The 20,575-nt window shown below is 36.3% G+C and overlaps 1 protein-coding gene across 2 annotated transcripts in view; it reads left to right on the top strand.

Annotated features, from left to right (window-relative positions):
* The first annotated feature begins 3,690 nt into the window (after positions 1-3,690).
* Positions 3,691-20,575, top strand: part of LOC135081011 (kynurenine formamidase) — a 33,022-nt gene continuing 16,137 nt past the window's right edge. The window contains exon 1 of one of the 2 annotated variants that reach the window (XM_063975743.1): positions 3,691-3,804. Coding sequence is in view for 1 of the 2 variants with exons in the window: in XM_063975737.1 (XP_063831807.1) it covers positions 19,662-19,745 (84 nt within the window). In the remaining variant the exon portion in view is untranslated. Of the gene's footprint in view, positions 3,805-19,542; positions 19,746-20,575 lie in introns of those variants that run through there. The other variant, XM_063975737.1, reaches the window with a different exon arrangement.

Here is a 20,575-nt window from a genome sequence, read left to right as displayed (position 1 = left end):
TACTTTCCAAGAACTCTACCAACAGTGGAGATATATTTGGTTCTGGGAAGATGACTTCTGGAATTAATACAGATAAAAGTTAACCATTTTATCTAGCCATAGTAGGTGTGGCACACAGATTAACGGTCTGTGTAGTGCGGCTACATGTTACAAGAGAAGTAAAATCAAAGAAGAAAATCCTACAAGACGACAAGTTCAAATGTTCTATAATACTCCATGTTTATTTATTTATATCGCAGGGAGATAAGCTTAGAGACTTTTCTAGAAGATTTTTATCATAAGGTCATGCCTTCATTTGAGAGAGACAGATTGGTAATAAAAGATAGCTTGATTTTCCCAAAAATATTTTCAAAGAAGTGTAATAAATAGAGCCCAAAAAGACTTACTGAGAGCCCACAAAACTAGTATGATTGTGGTAAAAACACATGCGATAACTCCAAGTATGTTTAAAGTTATCAATATGCATGTTCTTTTGTGATCTGTGCCATCGCTGAAAACCAACAAGTTTAAAGGTATAATCATTTATTGTTTTGTCCGAACACTTATCGCGACTGTGTTTATATTTGTGATCGATAAGCGCGCAGGAAAAAATGGAGAGATGATTCGAATCATATCTTTTTAATTGCGTCATTTACCCATAATATGATGGTTAATATTATTTTCTATAGGAATGTATCCCATAAATAGGAACTATACCTACTTACCTACTCTTTGAATTCTACACTTCTGGACTCCTACTTGATGTGGAAGAGTCATTCAGATAATGCCTCAACATGATAGAGGCATTTGTCTTCGATGGATAAATTAGGAACTGACTTTATAGGATAAGTAGGAGGTACTACTTATAACGTCACTTTGATGTTACTAACACTAGTTAGGACTTAGGTAAATAGCACCTACCTACTCACTTTTTCTGTCAGAACAAAATTCAAATATTGACAATACACCTACCAATTTATTGCAAATACAATACAATATTGTGCAATAATAACACGATAAGGCAGATTATAAAGAAAAAACAAGATATATAAAGTAAGACCAATTTACTTTAAACCAATTATGGAAATTTTATGTCGATGCGACCTTTGCTTTGTGGCATCAAGTTTTTTAATAACGATCATTGAAATCTGTAGTCATTGAAAATCTTATACCCGTATTCACAAACGATGCTCGAATAAGTGAAGCAAGAAATCGAACTCTGTGATTTGTGGGTGTGTCTGTGAGACCTCAGTGATGTTTGTGAATACGGGCGTTACAATATTATGTAAGTAAGTGATACCTACCTACCTACCTTCCCTATTTCTTAATGTAACCACTAATAATAATAATACTAAATTCTACGTGCAAGACGCAATAGAATATTCATAATAAACTGCAATTACCTACATCGACTTATTGAATAATCTACTGCCTTACCTTGTAGCAATGGCTTGCTCCATGTTGAAATGCACCTGGGTTTATTTGTTTTTAGATATTTTCCTTATCAAATAGGTAATCCTTCCCAGCAATAATAAAAATACTTAATGACCTTAGTTTAAACCTAACATTGAAAATAATTCGATCGAGTCAATCACAGATGATGATTGTGATGATTGATGACGTGTTGATGACAGTCTATGATCTATAAAATCCGTTAGGTTGAAAATTTAAAAAGGTTAGATGAATTAAACAGAACATTTATGGAAAATTTAATTTTCTTCAACAATTTCTTCGTTTTTCGCCAATGCATGTTTTTCGCATTAGTAGCGATACAATAGAGTATGTAGAGTCAATATGTCATACATTCGGCGTAAGAAAGAGCATCGTTAGTGCAGCAAATACCTATCTCTACATTTCCATAAAGTTATTGGGTCGGACCATGCTAGACATACTGTCCATTTATATGGAACTAGCGGCCGCCAGCGACTTCGTACGCCTGGATCCCGTTTTACCCCCTTAGGGGTGGAGTTTCGTAAAATCATTTCTTAGCGGATGCCTACGTCATAACGTCTACCAGCATGCCAAATTTCAGCCCGATCCGTCCAGTGGTTTGAGCTGTGTGTTGATAGATCACTATGTCAGTCAGTCAGTCACCTTTGAGTTTTACCTATATAGTTAAATAGATGTCAATGTTAGTCACTCTATAAAATGTTGTGAAGAGTGTCATGACGTATTCTAATTTGCTCAAAGGTTAACTGGGAGTAAATGCAGAGTAAATACAAATGTTGTACATGTTAAATTATATATTACATGTTAAATAAAACAATCTAAGTTTCCATTTCAAAAGAAAAGGAAACTTAGATTGTTTTATCAACACAAATATTTAATACTTAAATAAATAAATATACGTTTTACTAACGTTTGTTGGTCCCGATTCGACCAAACTTTTATTCGAGAATAACTCCTGAAATAACCATAACTGGCACATTGACAGTAACAGTATAGGAAATAATATTATGTCAAAACTGACGATTTATTCTGAGATTAATTTATTTAGGTAGGTACTCTTGTTTGGTCGAATCCACCCTAACCAGTATAACGAATTAGGTACTTTATTGTTTGTCATTTTCGTTTAACTTTTTTTTAATTTTAAATGCCATTCTAGCTTCACATATAGGTACGAGTACGTCCTACGTGACGTCAGTCAGCTAGTGGTTGTCTCACCACCAATTTATGACCCGCATTTGCCTTCGCGACGAGCTCAGTATTTAGGACACATACCTACCTACAACAGCATTACTGAGATAGATTATGAAAAATATTTGTAAGTACTAATATTAAAAGCTGAAGAGTTTGTTTGTTTACATGAACGCGCTAATCTCAGGATCCGAGCCGATGATCCGATTTGAAAATAAAATTTTGTGTTGGATAACCCATTTATCAGGAAGGCTTTAGTTAGGCTATATAATATCACCCTACAGCCAATGTAGGAAGTAATCTCTGGAACTAAACCGATTTTGGAAAATCTTTCACCAGTAAAAAGATAATTTAATTCTGTATGAGTGGTATTTAAGTAGGATGTTTTTGTTACAGACCGAAATTCAGGCAGGCAAAGCCAGATGAAAAAGCTGGGCTTATTATAAAATACCATATCTAGACAGTTCTATCTTTGGATATGTTTATAAGTGTAATATCTATGTTATTTACAAAGTATGAGACAAGTTTTACGATGTTGTAGAACTGGTTTGGGTTTATGCCACTCCCACTGTTAATGTTAGTTGAAGTGGGTTGAATAGCATCTGGCACCTCTACCGAATTCTATTTTGTTACGTATCGCTTAGATTCAGATGCAGCTAGTGCTTAACTTAGGTCATGGTTTTTGTTACACAAAGTTTCATTACAGCATGATTTGTTTTATTATTTTAAAGCTAAACAATTTGGCATTTTATGTTATTGTAATGTTGCTACGTTAACTTAAAAAAACTTCTTTACTATATGAACTTTTAGCCCCTTTTAAACGCGCCCCCTATCTACTAGTGCTATATTACTCATAAATTTCAGGACTATAGATTATTCGGTACATGTTAGGGTTAACTTAATAAATAAATAGTTAACAAGACTTCTGCATCAAAATAGTCCTTTCGCACTTAATTCGCACCTAAAACTGGGTTGATCTACATGAGACCTATGGACAAGATACGTTTTATCAAGACGCAGCCGGTCATGCTATAATTAGATTGTGTATTGGGTAGTAAAGGACCGCCAGTGCCACAGTGCGTCGCGGCTTGAGACCGGTAGCGGGCGTGGTTTGAGTGCATACGTGCGTCTGCGCATGTTTGTTTACAAACAAACTTATTTATACATTGACCGTGCTATTTTTGTGGGGTGAGTTAACTTTGATATTTTATATTTAATTTTAAGATAACATAAATATAATTAAGTTGGTTAAAAAACTAGCTTTTGCGTATTAACAACAATGCAACGTGATATCACCTCAATTGAACAATTTTGTTTAATCTGTTCGATTACGTAGGCCTTTTGTTAAATTTTAATATTTAAAAATACTATTTTTAACGTTGTTATTGTATCTAAAGTTCATTAGGTACATGTTTAGTCTCATTTAAAGAAAGATAATAGTTATTGTTTTTGTTTATGCACTTGTTTCAAATATGACTTCATTCATTGCTCTTTTTAAGGTTAAAAAGTAAGTACCTAACATTTAAACTTATCTGTGATACCTCAACCTTCAATAGGTTATTGTCATTAACAATATAGCATTTTATTACTTAGTTAACAAGTGTTTTATTGTTTTAAGTAGGTATCTGTATTTAAAATCGTTTTTTAGGGTTCCGTACCTCAAAAGGAAAAAACGGAACCCTTATAGGATCACTTTGTTGTCCGTCTGTCCGTCCGTCTGTCAAGACCCTTTTTCTCAGGAACGCGTGGAGGTATGAAGCTGAAATTTATATCAATTACTCAGGTCTACTGTCCCTTGAAGCTGTGAAAAAATCAAACTTCTAAGCCAACGCAATCAAAAGATACAGCCGTTTATGCCGCAAATTTTCGACACTTGCAAGGGAATCAAAACCTACAGGGTGCTTCCCGTGAACTCAGAATCTTGAAATTTGGTACGAAGCAACGTCTTATAGCATAGATAAAGGAAAAATTACGAAAACCATAAATTTTTAGTTACATCACATAATATATTTTTTTTTAATAATTTTAAACTTACTACCCATTTCCTCATAAACGCGTAGAGGTATTAAATTGAAATTCATACCAAATACTCAGGTCTATAATACCTTTAAGCTGTAACAAAATCAAACTTCTATGTCAACGCAATCAAAAGAAACAGCAATTTAAGCTGCATATTTTGAAACTCGCAAGTACTTGCAAGGGAATCAAAACCTAAAGGGTACTTCCAGTCGACCTAGAATCTTGAAATTTGGCATGAAGCAACGTTTTATAGCACACATAAAGGAAAAATTCCGAAAACCTTTAATTTTTAGTTACATTACAAAATATATATTTTTTAATAAATATAAACTTATTACTTTTTTCCTCATGAACGCGTAGAGCTATCAAGTTGAAATTCATATCAAATACTTAGATCTAATTGCCTTTAACCCGTGAAAAAAAAAACATAGTTATGACTCGATTGTCGTAATGAACGAACTTTGTAAACCTTGCAGGTTTGTACGGAACCCTCGGTGCGCGAGTCCGACTCGCACTTGGCCGGTTTTTTTTTATATTTTCGTCACTTATGTGATTTTGGTTAAAGTACCTACCTAATTAATAATGTGCTCACAGTTTTTATTGAACTTCGAAAGTTCAGCTCTAAAGGGCTTTTAAATGAATTCTTTATAATTATGTAAAAATAGGTGCCGTACTTGTTATCTATGTAAAACAAACATTTTTTGTTTATTGTTGGAACAGATAAAAGATTTTGAAATAAATTTCTGATATTACTTATTAAATATTTCTTTAAAAAAATACTATACTTAGAGTACGATTTTCGTTAATAATATTCATCTCATAAGAAAAACCATACTAATAAATGAATAAATAAATACAAAAGAAAAATATGTTTTGTTAAGTTTAGGCGGGAAAATTGAAAGTTTGTGGTAAAAGTTTAGAATCTCGCGCGTTCGCTCCAATCATAATTTGTTGGAGAGCATTACAAAACTTGTTTTTGTTACTTATGTACACGAGTAAATAAGTGCACTATTAAAATATTTGTTACTAGCTTTCCGCCCGCGGCTTCGCCCGCGTGGAATTTTGTCTGTCACAGAAAAACAATATCGCGCGCGTATTTGCTCACCGTTTAGACCTACCCTGGACTACGACAAACATTTTAAAACCAAAATCAGCTCAATCGGCCCAGCCGTTCTCGAGTTTTAATCAGACTAACGAACATCAATTCATTTTTATTTATATAGATATGTTAAAGTTATATATGCCCTAGAGTTTTTATCAGTCACGCAAATTATAAGTACTATTGGCGCCTATCACCGCACCGTCACGTTTTGGTTAGACCTTGAATTGAACAGCTTACTTACAGGAACAATTTTTTGTGAACCTGCAGCAATAAAATTTATTAAAATTGTTTCAAACTCGTCAATGAAAACGGACCTATTATGTTTTTTTAATTTAGATAGGTTAAGTAAGTAATTGTGTGATCTGCCGACATTACCTAGTAGATATATGAGACTACTAGCTGTGCCGTTTGTGAGCCGTTTTCGCAACATTTTTCTTTACTACTCCGCCCTATTGGCTGTAGAGTGATGTTAATACAGCCTAAAGCCTTCCTTGATGAATAGTCCAACACAAAAATATTTTTTAAATCGGACCAGTATGTTCCTGAGATGAAACTTTTGGTGCTAAATGAAATATCACATCTAGCTCTTGGTTTACAACTTACATTAAATACCACAAATCAGCTTGGTTCCAGTGTATTTTTTAAATGAACACGCGTGTTCGTTGCACGCATTAGAATATACTTAATTTATTTACAACTAGCGGCCGCCTGCGACTTCGTACGCGTGGATGCCGTTTTACCCCCTTCATCCATCTTACGGTTTAGATTTTTTCGTACAAATGTTCCCGTTCCCGTACAAAATATTCAATGTACAGAATTGACCTCTCTACAGATTTATTATAAGTATAGATAGATAGATAATCCACCAGATTAATCCAAATCACAATTAAATTTTCTCATTAACTTATTTGAATATCGTTTAACTACAAATCGTCTTTGAACAAGATAGGTTAGCAGGACATTTCCATTCTTTAGTAATGGGGAGGCACTAATTATTAACTTACTTTATCAGTTATATTCTTATATAATTAGTAGAGAAAGCTAATGACAGTCTTAACAGTGTTATAAAGTTAACACATAGTAGTACCTATTTGAAATAAGATACCTTGGTATCAAATGACAGAAGCCAGCATGTTGCCTCACCACCACATATAGGTATCCAATAACATTGTGAACAGGGTCATTGCAACTTAACATCAATATTTTTCTTTTAGTTGTCTTTATTAGTCTCAACAAATCGTTATCCATTAAGCTTTTTGCCGAGAACTATACTTATTGCTATAAGGCATTGAAAACGCTATGCTTATCTTCATAAAATTAATTAGTTTTCTCTAAGTAGAGTTTTAGGGAGGTTTTTTTACACGTCATATGACGTGGTATTATTTTTTTATTTATTCCCATCCGATCCACTGTAACTGATTCACCGAGAATTAAAAATACCAAGCGATCCCCTTATAGTTTTCAATTACCAACAGAACCCCTCATTGTATAAATTCTAAGCAAGTTAAGGTAGCTATGATATACAATGGATGCTGATTGTCTTTGAACGACAAGCACTGCACGTATTATTTTGCTAAACAAGACCATGACCGTTTTCTATGCTTGTTATTGTTAATTTCGGATAAACTAAATAAAGCACATCATAGTTAATATAATTCTAAAATGCATTTTAGTGTTAACTGTACCACTATTATTGACTATATCTACCAAAAATAAGCTGATAAGTACTAGGGGATCCGATGGGAATTGTAGGAGATTGGGATAGGAATGGGATGGGATACCTTCGATTGAGCAGACTCCACAGGACGGTCCAAGCTTGGTTCTTCTTTCACTTTCACAAACACTTGAATTTTTATTGAGATGAGTTTAGCGCGCGATTTGGGTTTATTTGAATTGGTTTATTTTGGATACTTATTTAGTATTAACGCCCAGATAGGTAGGCGAAGCGGCGCGTTGCGATGCGAGAGCGAGACTGAAGGTGGGAGGGAGAGGATAGGAAAAGGACTGTCAGAATGAGTGATAGAATAGTGTGACATGAGTTTGAAATGTATGAGGTTTTAATGCTGGCGCGTACAACTCCCCCGGCCTAGAGGTCTTCCTCTAGATTGAGTAGCGTTTGTAAAAAAAAAGTTAAAAACGTAAAAAAACATGCGTTAGAGAGAACTAAACGAGTTAAATTAGCGTTAAAGTTGTGTTAAATTAAAGTTAATGTTAAAATAAAGTTAAGAACATTATTTGAGTTACTGTAAAGGAAGAGGACAAACTCTAACTACAGGCCGAACATAAGTACCGGTTGCAGTGCGAATCTTTAAGGTGCGAATGATTTTGTCCTTTCCGGGATATACTTCCACAACCACACCCAATGGCCAACAAAGAGGATGCGCATTGTCATCTTTTATAACAACAACAGAGCCCACATCTATCGGTTTGGTCACCGTATTCCACTTTTCACGGCGTTGTAGAGAAGTTAAATACTCCTGACTCCAGCGACGCCAAAAGCTTTGCACTAATTTATTGACTAACTGATAACGCGTTAACCGATTGTCAGAAATATCAGAGACATCCTCTACTGGTAAGAATTTCAGTGGAGTTATATTGAGAAAGTGATTGGGAGTGAGAGCGGATACATCAGATGGGTCAGAGCTAAGAACACACAATGGTCTACTATTCAATAAGCCTTCTATTTGTACAAGTACAGTGTTGAACTCTTCGTATGTTAACACTTGAAGACCAATAACTTTATAAAGATGCGTTTTTACATAACGAACATTTATCTCTGTGATGCCGTTAAAGTGCGGACCATATGGTGGACTATGAAGAAACTTAATGCGTTGTTCAGCCAAATGTGAACTTAAATAATTTTTGTGAGAGTCAGATTCCAAAAGAGCGTAAATTTCGTCAAGCTTGCGTTTAGCGCCAATGAAGTTAGTACCTCCGTCGCTATATATCATGGAAACGGGGCCTCTTCTACAAATGAATCGACGAAAAGCGGCGAGAAATAGATCAGAGCTTAAGTCTGAAACTAACTCTATGTGTAGAGCCTTAGTTGTAAGACAGCAAAATAAACAAATATAAGCCTTCTGGCTTTTAACACCTCTGCGGCGAATGTGAGTAATAAAGAAGGGACCTGCATAATCGACCGATGTATAAACAAAGGCTTTAGCTTCTGAAACGCGAAATGATGGCAAGTCGCCCATAAGAGGGTTTGTAGATTTAGGGTTTAAACGAAAACAAATATTGCATTGATGTACTCTTTGACGTACTAAGTTACGAGCGGAAAGTATCCAAAATTTCTGTCTAAGCAGACTGAGTAGAAGTGAAGGACCAGTATGTAAATTACATACATGAAAGTAATCAACTAAAAGTTGAGTGAAGCGATGTTTAGGCGATAGAATGATTGGATGCTTTTGTCCATAGTTGAGTTGAGAGTGAGTGAGTCGACCTCCGACACGAAGTATATTATCAGAGTCAATGAAAGGGTTAAGTTTGAGAAGCGATTTGTTAAAGGGTTTATTATTTTTAATTGCGTGCATATCTTGAGTAAAAAATAGTGCCTGTATATGGCGTACTAAATAGAGTTCAGCGAGTTCTAAATCAGAGGATGTAACCACTCCGTTTGAACGTAGTATTTTAGCGAAGCGTAACACGTACACAGTAGCGCGTAATAATTTTGGGTACGTGGAAATGCGATCAATTAATCGATCGAAAGGGTGAGAGTTCGATTGAGAGCTTGTCTCTGAAACAAGAGCGATAGTTTTCTCTTCCAGTCGAACACTGTTAGATGAAACTTGAAATGGCTCGATAGGCCATTGCGAGATTGGCTGAGCTGTCCATTGAGGAGAGTGAAACCAATTTAATTGATTTAATAATGCTTTAGGAGTTACAGGTCGCGATATTACATCTGCAGGATTTTCATTTCCATTAACATGATACCAAATTTTGGCGTTGAGTTTCGAATTAATTTCAGTAATTCTATTCGCAACAAATGTGTGAAATTTGTACGCGGGAGAATGTATCCACGTGAGAGTGACAGTCGAGTCTGAAAATGCGTAAATTGAGTTAACAGCATAACGATTCTCTATACTATCGCGAACCGATAATAAAAGATTTGTCAAGAGCAGCGCTGCGCACAGTTCAAGCCGCGCAAGAGATATTTTCTTTAAAGGCGCGACGCGCGATTTGGATGCGATAAGAAAGACTTCACCGGGTGAATCTGCATCAGAGCTCACGCGCACATAAACTACAGCTCCGTAGCATACTTCGCTGGCGTCCGCGAAGCCCATGATAGTGACGTGACAACCCGCGGTGATTCCTATGTGACGAGGTATTTTTAATTGCGATAAATAGTTAATCTCACTATCAAACCGATTCCATTTATTTTTTATTGAGTCTGGAACTGGCTGATCCCATTCAAGTTCGCGCTGCCAGCATTCTTGAATTAAGAGTTTGAGAAACGCTGTCACAGGGCCTAGCAAACCCAAAGGGTCGAATAATCTAGCGGTTGCGGAAAGAATCGTGCGTTTTGTGCATTGGTCAGAGTTAGTAGAGTTAATTTTGTAAAGAAAAACGTCATCATTAGGTTGCCACTGCATGCCTATGATTTTTGTCGTAATTTCTGAGTCAGTGTCAAAATCGACGAGCTGTGGATTTTTATGCGAATCGGGAATCTTATTTATAAGCTCAGGGTTGTTCGAGATCCACTTAACCATTTTAAACCCCCCGGCCATGAACATCTTAACCATTTGATGGTAAGATTGTTCAGCTTTTTCTAACCCGTCCATCGATGAGACATAATCGTCCATATACATACAGGATTGAGCTTCAGACGCGGCGATAGGATAATTCGCGCGCTCGTCCTCAGCGAGTTGGCGAACGACACGCATAGCGAGGTAAGGCGAGCTAGAAACGCCAAAAGAAACCCTATTGTATTGATAAGTATCAATCGGTGATTCAGGATCAAATCGAAATAATATGCGTTGAAACGGGTGGTGATTTTGATCAAGCTTCACACAGAAATACATCTTTTCAATATCAGCAGATAAAGCGACTGAGAAAATGCGTAAGTTAATTAAAAGATCAAAAATATTACTTTGTAAGTTTGGGCCAGTGTAAAGAACATCATTTAACGACTTTCCAGAGGTTGTTTTACAACTTGCATCTAAAACGACTCGAGTTTTTGAAGTGAGTTTATCTGGTCGGTATACTGCATGATGAGGTATATAATAATTTGGAGTATTTTCCTCTGAATTCGATGCGTTTTCGACTTTTGACAGAAAACCGCGATCGATACAGTCTTGAATATTTTCATTATAGTTAGTGCGTAAGCCCGGAGTTGAGTCTAACTTTTTCTCTAAGTTATAAAAGCGACGCCTAGCAGTAAAGTAAGAATCGCCGAGTTCTGATGGGTCGAGTTTAAATGGCAATGAAACGGTATACGTCCCAGAGTCGTCGCGAGAATGAGTTGATTGGAAAATGTTTTCACATATTTCGTCGTCAGGGCTGATGTGTCTCTTAGTAGGTACACTTTCAAGCTCCCAAAAGCGTTGCGTGAGTGATTCTAATGAGTGCGAGTCTACATTGCAAAAGAATGCTTTATTATCATTGCGTGAATGAGCTGAGTAGCACTGAGCGCGTCCCATAGCGAGATATCCGAGCGTGGTTTCGATAGCGATGACAGAGGATTGCGGTGAAGTTATTCTATTACTACCTAAAAGAAGCGGGAATATCTCATTGCCTAACAAACAATCGATTTCAGCAGGGATATCGAAGCTGTCATCAGCCATAGGAAGACCTTGTAAATGCGATAACTGAGTTATGTCAACCCTTACATTAGGTAAATAATCGGTTATTGTATCAATGACGCGTGCGTTAATTGTGTATTTACACCTGGGATCAAAGCGTGAGGCAATTGTGAAAGATACATATCCTAGCGACACACTTTCAGACTGACCTATCCCCTTAATAGTGGTAGGTAGCGGATTGACTTTTAAGTTCAGTCGCGCACAACATTTATTTGTGATAAAGTTGCTCATCGAACCTGTGTCTAGAAACACGCGTAATTTTTGACACGTCTTATTATTGTCATAAGTATACACTGACGCGGTGGGTAATAAGACCGTGGTACTAGATTCATCAGCGATCGACGGCGTGACTGCAGAGAGAGATACATTGTTGGTTGGCATCGATTGCAACGGCGGCGTGACCGGACCGGGCGTGGACATGGACGCGTCGGTCGGCGAAAGCGTCGCGCTGCAAGTCAGCTGTTGTGACGTCATAGGTCTATTCACGTTAAAGTTATCTATATGAATAAGAGTGTGATGTTTACGTTGGCAAACTGAGCAACGATTTTGAGATCTGCAATCTTTGATGTTATGAAAGCCTAAACAATTGAGGCAAAAGTTACATTTAGTAACTAAAGAGTGGCGAGTTGGCGCATTTTTCGAGAGAAAATAACTGCATTTGAACAGGGCATGTTCAGGTTCCGTCTTACAAAGTTGACAATTCTTGCGTACAGAGGATGGAGTGTATGAGCCTTGCGAATTCGGTTGAGATTGGAAGTAATGTTGATTGGGTTTTACTCCAGAAGCTGTATTAGAAACAAACGACTGTGTCGGTTTCGAGTTTTTAGACTGCGATGCGAAATTCGTTTTATTATTAACGTACAGCTTATTCTGCGTAAAAGATGAGCGTAAAGAATGGATCTTATTCTGTTCTTTTATAAAAGTCTTGAGATCATTAAACGTAGGCATTTTTACGTGCTTAATGGATTGTTCAAATAAATTTAGAGTGTCTTTGTCTAATTTACTGAGAGCAATATGAGTCAAAATGAAATCGGAAAGGTCATCAATCTGTAAACGTCGTAAGGCAGCTTCAGCTGAGCAATACTGTTCCAAAAATTCATCTAAAGATTGCGATTTGAAGTTTATTAATTGTTCCAAATACATAGAGGCTTGTACTCTTATGTCTTGGTATTTTTCTAATAGGTTGTTCCAAATTATGTAATAGTTCTCACCAGTCGGTGGAATACCCGAACAAATTGTAAGTGCTTTTCCGGAAAGTTTTCCTATAAGGTATTGAGCCTTTTCACCTGGAGACAAACCAGTGTTCTCATGAATAAGCGTTTTAAAATTTTGGTAGAAAACGGGCCACTTGGAAGGGGCTCCGTCGAAAGAGACTAGTTCTAAAGGCGGTAATTTTTTTACGAAATCCTGTTTGCGACGCTCTGTGTTGGCCTTTAGTTGTGCGATGGAGCTTTGCACCGAAAGGATGTTACAGTACAAATCGTCAAACGAGTTGAGTGCGGCAAATGTAGGTTTGAGTTCCTCATCATTTTTCATATAACACAAATTAAGTTCGTCAATAGTATCAAGAAAATCCGATCTTGTTTTTTCAATCGAATGCATGCGAGACATGAAAATTTGTTCAATCTGAGGGTCGGAGACCTTTAGGCTGAGGTCGTATAGTTCCTGAACCCTCTGAAAAAGCGCTTCTTTTTTAGCTTCAAGCAAATTAATTTTGCGTTTTACTCCCTCCATTGTATTGTAGGTGAGCAAACACACGCACGAGAGCTAGCGTTAAAAAATGAGTTGAGTTGAGCGTATTTATTTATAATCCAGTAGGAAAATAAAATGCGTAGCGTATGTAAGCGAATTTGAAATTGAATTGAAATAAAATTTTAAAAGATTGAATTTAAAAAATATACGTGTTTACAAACAACGAGTTGACGTTTGAGCGAATAGTAATTTCTAGAATGTGTCAAACGAGCGAATTTTCTAGAATTTTCTAGATGGTTGTCAAAATGACGGATGCGTGAAAATGTGTAGTTGTGATTTTATGTAAGTGTAAAGGATAGGAAATGAACCATGCGGCTCGGTAGGACCAGAAAGGAGTTGTAGGAGATTGGGATAGGAATGGGATGGGATACCTTCGATTGAGCAGACTCCACAGGACGGTCCAAGCTTGGTTCTTCTTTCACTTTCACAAACACTTGAATTTTTATTGAGATGAGTTTAGCGCGCGATTTGGGTTTATTTGAATTGGTTTATTTTGGATACTTATTTAGTATTAACGCCCAGATAGGTAGGCGAAGCGGCGCGTTGCGATGCGAGAGCGAGACTGAAGGTGGGAGGGAGAGGATAGGAAAAGGACTGTCAGAATGAGTGATAGAATAGTGTGACATGAGTTTGAAATGTATGAGGTTTTAATGCTGGCGCGTACAGGAATACAAAATAATTAAAAATAAAAACGATCCACCAGGGATCGATTGCAGGGGATCCGCGGGGATCGGATGGGAAAAACTCATTTTTTGAACTAACTCTACCATTGTTTCGAAACAAGAATGTCTGTGCTGAGAAGAAGTAAGTAGAGCGCATGAAACTTTGTCACAAAATTCCTTCATTCTCATCAATTCCCATACCTACTATCTTTTACTTTTTGGTTAATATGTATAACTTTTATTATTTTCTTTCTTATTTGTTCCCGATACATTAGCACCTTGGCAAACATCCTTGTTTGTGCAAGAGCTAACCCCTATTATTACGTCACTTGTGGCGTTACTCATAGGATATGAGATGATATTGAGGGCAATCAAGCAATAAACGTTTCCTAGCCGAGCAATATTGCTCTTATTTTTAACCTTACGAATATAGTAGGTAGGTAAGTATTTTTTTAGTAAGTAATTTTGTTTTTGCAAAAATTAGTCCTGTTATCCCCTCGTACTAAGCTAAATACTTGTGTCACGAGTAGGCTCACCACAATAGTCGAGCGTTCGAACCCGCGTTCCTCGGTTCACGAGTCGGCTAGTCCGACCCCTTCACCGTTCGGCTATCGTGGCTTCAAGGTACTTAAATTCAGCCCTGAAGATATCTACTTACTGCATGTATGTATTACTACATGCATTATTAGGTACTAACGCCCGTATTCTAAAACGATGCTTGCTTAAGTGAAGCAGCAAATCCAACGCAAAGCGTTATACAGAGCTCTGCTGTGATTGCAGTGTTCGTTCGTGTGTCACCCTGTGCGTCCACGCGCACTGTGAGACCTCATAGTAATGTTTGTGAATACGGGCGTATTATCTGTATTTAGTACTAGCTTTCCGCCCGCGGCTTCGCCCGCGTGGAATTTTGTCTGTCACAGAAAAACTTTATCGCGCGCGTCCCTGTTTCAAAAACCGGGATAAAAACTATCCTATGTTCTTTCCCGGGACTCAAACTATCTCTATGCCAAATTTCATCAAAATCGGTTGCGAGGTTTAAGCGGGAAAGCGTAACAGACAGACAGACAGACAGACAGACAGACAGACAGACAGACAGACAGAGTTACTTTCACATTTATAATATTAGTTGGGATTAGTTGGGATTGAGCGTTAAAGATAGATAAGTACCTACAAAGTTATTTTGCCAAGAGCGTGCAAAAGATAAGGATCTAGGGCCGTCTTTTGTTCCGAGCTTTTGAGTCAAGTCCCGGGGACTTAGGTCAATAAGTACTCTACGTTAAAGTAACAACAAATAATTACTAACCGCAAGACATTATCAGACTTAACTAAACAATACTACGAGTGGTGTTCGATTGTTTTGATTGTAAGACTTGTAAGGTGGTAACGTGCTGTCAAAAATAACAATAGTTAAACTTAACCAAATAAAAAGATTGTTAAGAAGATCGTTAACGAAAGTTACTGTAAACAAGTTATTATATTTACTTGGGTATACCTAAAAACCGATTAACGCCCGTATTCACAAACATTAGGTACTAATAGTCTAATAGATCTATTGACGTTAAGCATTTACTTAATTAATAAATAAACATTAAGCCCATTTTAACCAATAATATTTGTAGAAAGTATCTGGTGTTGACCTGCGACGGTTTTTTTCCGCTGGCATCTTCCACCAGATTTAGACTAGAAGCAATTTAGATAAGTATCGTTTTGTAAAGAGATAAGCGGCGAATAAAATATTCTATGGCTTTGAATATCGTTATGTAGGGGAGACTGAGGTGAGTTGTAGTAACAGAGGACAGTTGTGACATTGTCGATATTTTGAACTTATTAACTACTAGCGAGCTCGTAACAGTGCGCGTTTTTAGAGTTCCGTACTTCAAAAGGAAAAAACAGAACCATTTGTTTAGTTCAGGTCTCTAGCCACCATACGAGTATGCACGCTGTTGCGAGCTTGCTGATGGTATAAACTTATCCCACCAAAAACATTCTGTAAAAAACTAGCCAAGTCTCGATGGAGCTGCTTGTTTATCTCTAAAAAGTAATGAAATCTAGACAAAGTCGTGCCAAGTCTATGGTTCCTTACTGCAATTTCTTTATTATTATAGTTAGTGTTGTGTGACTTGGCCGTTGAAGGGTACAAAACCAGGTGCTCCATGACACCATTGCACCAATCTGTCGCCAGAACCGCTACCCATTGACGATGGAAAATTGCCACCTGGAAAACGGTGATTCAATAACCAGTCAAGTAGGCTTGATAAAGCTGCGTATTTCAATAATACTTATGTATGATTATCTTATAAAGATTGTTCAACGGCCAAGTCACAAAACATTAACTATAATAATAAAGAAATTGCAGTAAGGAACCATAGACTTGGCACGACTTTGTCTAGATTTCATTACTTTTTAGAGATAAACAAGCAGCTCCATCGAGACTTGGCTAGTTTTTTACAGAATGTTTTTGGTGGGATTTCACTTCTTTTTGTAGAAAGTGGCATAATTATTTAACGTCGTCGTCTTTTCTTTTATAATTATCGACATTTTTTTTACGATATTAAACACAAATAAACTCAACGACCTTTAAAATGGACAACAAAGCAGAAGTTGTTTTAATAACTTAACCTTAGCCAATATAATAAACGAAATCAAAATTTACACAACATTCAACTTAATCGAGGGGGGGATCTAGAAAGGAAAAAAAATCTGGACACCGCGGTGCAGAAAAATGACGCTCAAAGTGCTAGCGCCATCTAGCGGTGAGCGGTACAGGCGAACACCACGGTGCCGGTGTGGCGCTAGTAGTATTGATTATGAATGTGGTGTTACTCCAGATCTTCGATTTTCCTAGTTTTTATAGTTTTCCCTTTATGTAGTCATTAAACCCTAACTCTGTACCAAATTTCAGCTCTCTGAGTTTATGGGAAGTACTAGTTCTATTTTGATGATCATCAGTGAGTGAGTGAGTGTCATAAATGCGAAACTTTGCTTTCGCTTAACTTTGAAACTAAATGACCTACAGACTTGAAATTTTGGATTTTAAGTATGTGATTATAGCTTACTAGATAACGAAAATTTCAGCGTTCTGGTCTTATCCAGAGGTTCTCAAATAGAGGCCTGAAAATGCGGCGAAATGGTTCCAGTAAAGGATGGTACGGCAGTGTTTGCTTCGCGCTCGACTTGGCGGGGGCACTGCCGTGCCCCCAGATTAAGGTTTACAAAAATCGATAATGTCACAACTCTCAACTGTTACAACTCACCCCGGTCTCCCGTACATTTTAAGACGTTCCACCAGAGCATCTAGTTATTTGACACATTCGAGAAAATGCTTCATAATAAAAATGAAGACGATAAAGTAGCAAGTTTAAAGAAGAAACTACAAAGTTTTAAATCGTAAACGAGCACAATGTTTTTACAACATTTATTTGATTTTATAATTTGTTTTTTTTTTGTTATACCTAAAGATATTAGGTATCAAGTTATCAGTAGCCTTGACTTTGTACTCGAGAAGCACGTTTCGTTTTCAGTAATAAAATTGTTTAAAACTAATTTGCGTTTCAATCGAGATTTGCGCAACATTTAAAAACGCGAACCCAACTTGGGTCCATTTAGAAACATAACAATCTACATTATCACAACGTAAAATTTATAAACACAGGCCTGACAATATCATAATTTAGATTAGCTATTACATAAATCTATCACTTCATAAACAGGGTTATATAAACTTTAACTAATCAGCACCCCACATAGACAAGACATTTATTTACAAACTATATTTTATTTATTACATGTCCGCGTTTGTGGGGACATCTGGGCAATACTGGGCATGATACACAAAATAGATTGATGATCCCCGATAACCTTTCTTAATCATCTAAGCCAACGGTTCAAACTTCAATCAACAATTGGCTTCAAAGGGAGCGTCCCTAATTTCATCAAATTGAGATAAACTGTATTTGACATCGGTTTTGATGATTGCAATAGAAAATTAAATTATCTATACAAATATAACAGACATTCACGAAATTAATATCATATCAGCATTGTCTACTAATACTTTTATTTTAAACTTTTTTTTATCTACTTATGAAGTAGGTATTTATGATTTATTTACTAAAGTAAATCTGAGATTTCTTGATGTTAAAGTTGTTGAGGAGGGCTATAAGTACAATGATGTAACCTCTGTCATTATATTCACTGTTATCAATGTAAATATTTACTCTATTAAACTAGAGATTAGATGTTTTACTTTCAACATCGGATGAGTAATCAATTAAGTACCTACACTTGATATCTAACTACTTAGGCTGGGTTGCAACATCTTACTTTATCTTTAACAAACGTCAAAAATCTGTCAAACTCCATATAAGTACTTAAAAGGCACTGGTTACCGTCATAGTTACCGTTAAAGTTAGGTGGTGAAACTCAGCCTTATTGAACTTAGAACTGAAAAACTTGTTTTCTTCTAAGTCTAGTTTAAAGTTTTAACTGCATTTTGTATCGTTCGTGGTAATACAATTGACAAGGTAGACTTTACATGGCAATTATAAATAAGATTGAATAACTATGAAAATATGATGAAACAGAGACTCACTGTCACAGTGACTTCTATAAGTATATAATGATCATTCAGAATGCACGTCGCTTGTTTGATGAAGAAGTTTTTAACATAAAGCTAAATACTCGGATAAGTGCAAAATAAAAAGAATTCATTAGTGAATTAATTTATTAGTGTAGATAGACTACTTATAGCTAATTATCCATATTTTATTCGTACAAAAATTACCTACTTAATATCTTCAATATTTATTTCACCTCAATTTGAGATTCCAACCAACTCTTTGTACTACGAGTATACTAAATTGGTATAGTGGAAACAAAGTTGAATTGTCTTGACTTGAATTTTATTATGGGACCGATGCGATTTCATGAAATTATTCCACCTATTATCTACTGTTTTAGCAAATAATGACGTCTGTAAAACACAATACATCTAAATTGTCCAAACGTGACTTAGAAAATGTTAAGAAAAACAAGATAAAAACCTTTCTTAATGTATCTGTAATAAAGGTGGTCGTTGTCACTATTTGAACGCTTTACCCCGAGCAGTGCTAAAGGACAAAACGATGCGACTAGGGTTGCCAGGTAAAAAACACATAAGCCGGATTCGGTGCTTAATTTGGTCGGACATTTAACCCTAAAAGCCGGACACATACCTTTTTTAAGCATGTCACGGGGGGAGGGGGTGCAATTAGTCATACCTCATGACTATCATTATCATCTTGGTATCAGTAGTCCAACATCCCATGCGTGCTCGATATTATTCTGTGGCTCGACTTTCGACTACATCGGCAGCATAAAAAGCCTAACAAAAGCCGGACAGGCCGGACAAGACAATATTAATTTGGCTGTAAACACAAGTCCGTAAAAAGCCAAACATGTCCGACTAAAGCCGGACACCTGGCAACCCTAGATGCGACGCGTAAATATTTAAACATTGTGACAAAAGAATATAATTACAAAGTACCTACTAACTAGTGTAACCTACCATTGAGCAGTATGCTAAAAGCGCTTAGCGGAGTCTGCTTTGCCGTAGTGCGCTTGCTACGCTCGCTCCGCTCTCGCGTCTTTTACGCTTTAATTGAGTATTATTAATTTTAAAAGTAACTCAGTTTTGTAGTCTCTAAAATAGTTTTGAAGTGTAGTTTCAAGATGATGCTTTTAATTGAAAAGTTTATTAATTTTATTGTTAGTTTCGTAACACCAGCCTCTGAAGCAGACAAGGAACCTAAGAAGGTAATATTTTTATTTTAGTTTGGGAATGTAATCTAAAATTCCAATTAATAATATAATTAATTAATCTGCTTCTAAAATGATGTCAGTAGGCCGAGCCATTTTGTTACCGGATGTAGTCGATGCCTATGTATAAAAATTACATCATTAAAATTTTGTCAGCAAAATTATATTCGGTAGGTACTCTAATTAGAAAAGCTGTTGGTATTATAAACTATGTAGAACATAAAGGGTATCTTCTTAAGTAGGTTTGGATTAAACAAAAAGAATTGATTCTACTGCTCAAATGCAACAATTTTCCTCAGTAGAAGTAAGACCAAATATTAAAATAAAACTTTTCCATATAAATTATCATCACTAATCAGCTAATTAGTATGAGGACATTTTTTTTTTAAGAATGTCGATAGTATTTCTGTAGGAAAGTTGTTGCATTTGAGCAGTAGAATTTAATCCTTTGATTTTTAAATTTGCAAGTAATTTATTTGCTTTAAATTTTTAAATTTGCTGTTAAGCAGTGGCTGGAGAAAAATGGCTTAAGATCATGCTTTGTGGTCGCTGTTATTAATTAAGATCTAGCTAGACATACCTACCGGATTTGCACTTGTAGTATGTAGAGCGAGCATATAATTTTAAATAAAAGAGTAAAATAATAACATAACACAAAACAATTGCAAAACAAAAATGGTATTGTACGCGGAAAAGGTTAATGTCACGGCCACAAGGTGCTACATTACTCGGGCATAGCACGTTTATTGGCCTCATAATAACAATAAATTAGATCAAAATCGGTTTATCCGTTTGGGTGCTACGATGTACGATGGCATGCAGGCACA

This window comes from Ostrinia nubilalis, chromosome 2 (genome assembly GCF_963855985.1).
Source record: "Ostrinia nubilalis chromosome 2, ilOstNubi1.1, whole genome shotgun sequence".
In the NCBI taxonomy this organism is placed as follows: domain Eukaryota; kingdom Metazoa; phylum Arthropoda; class Insecta; order Lepidoptera; family Crambidae; genus Ostrinia; species Ostrinia nubilalis.
This window is presented reverse-complemented; position numbering and strand designations above follow the sequence as displayed.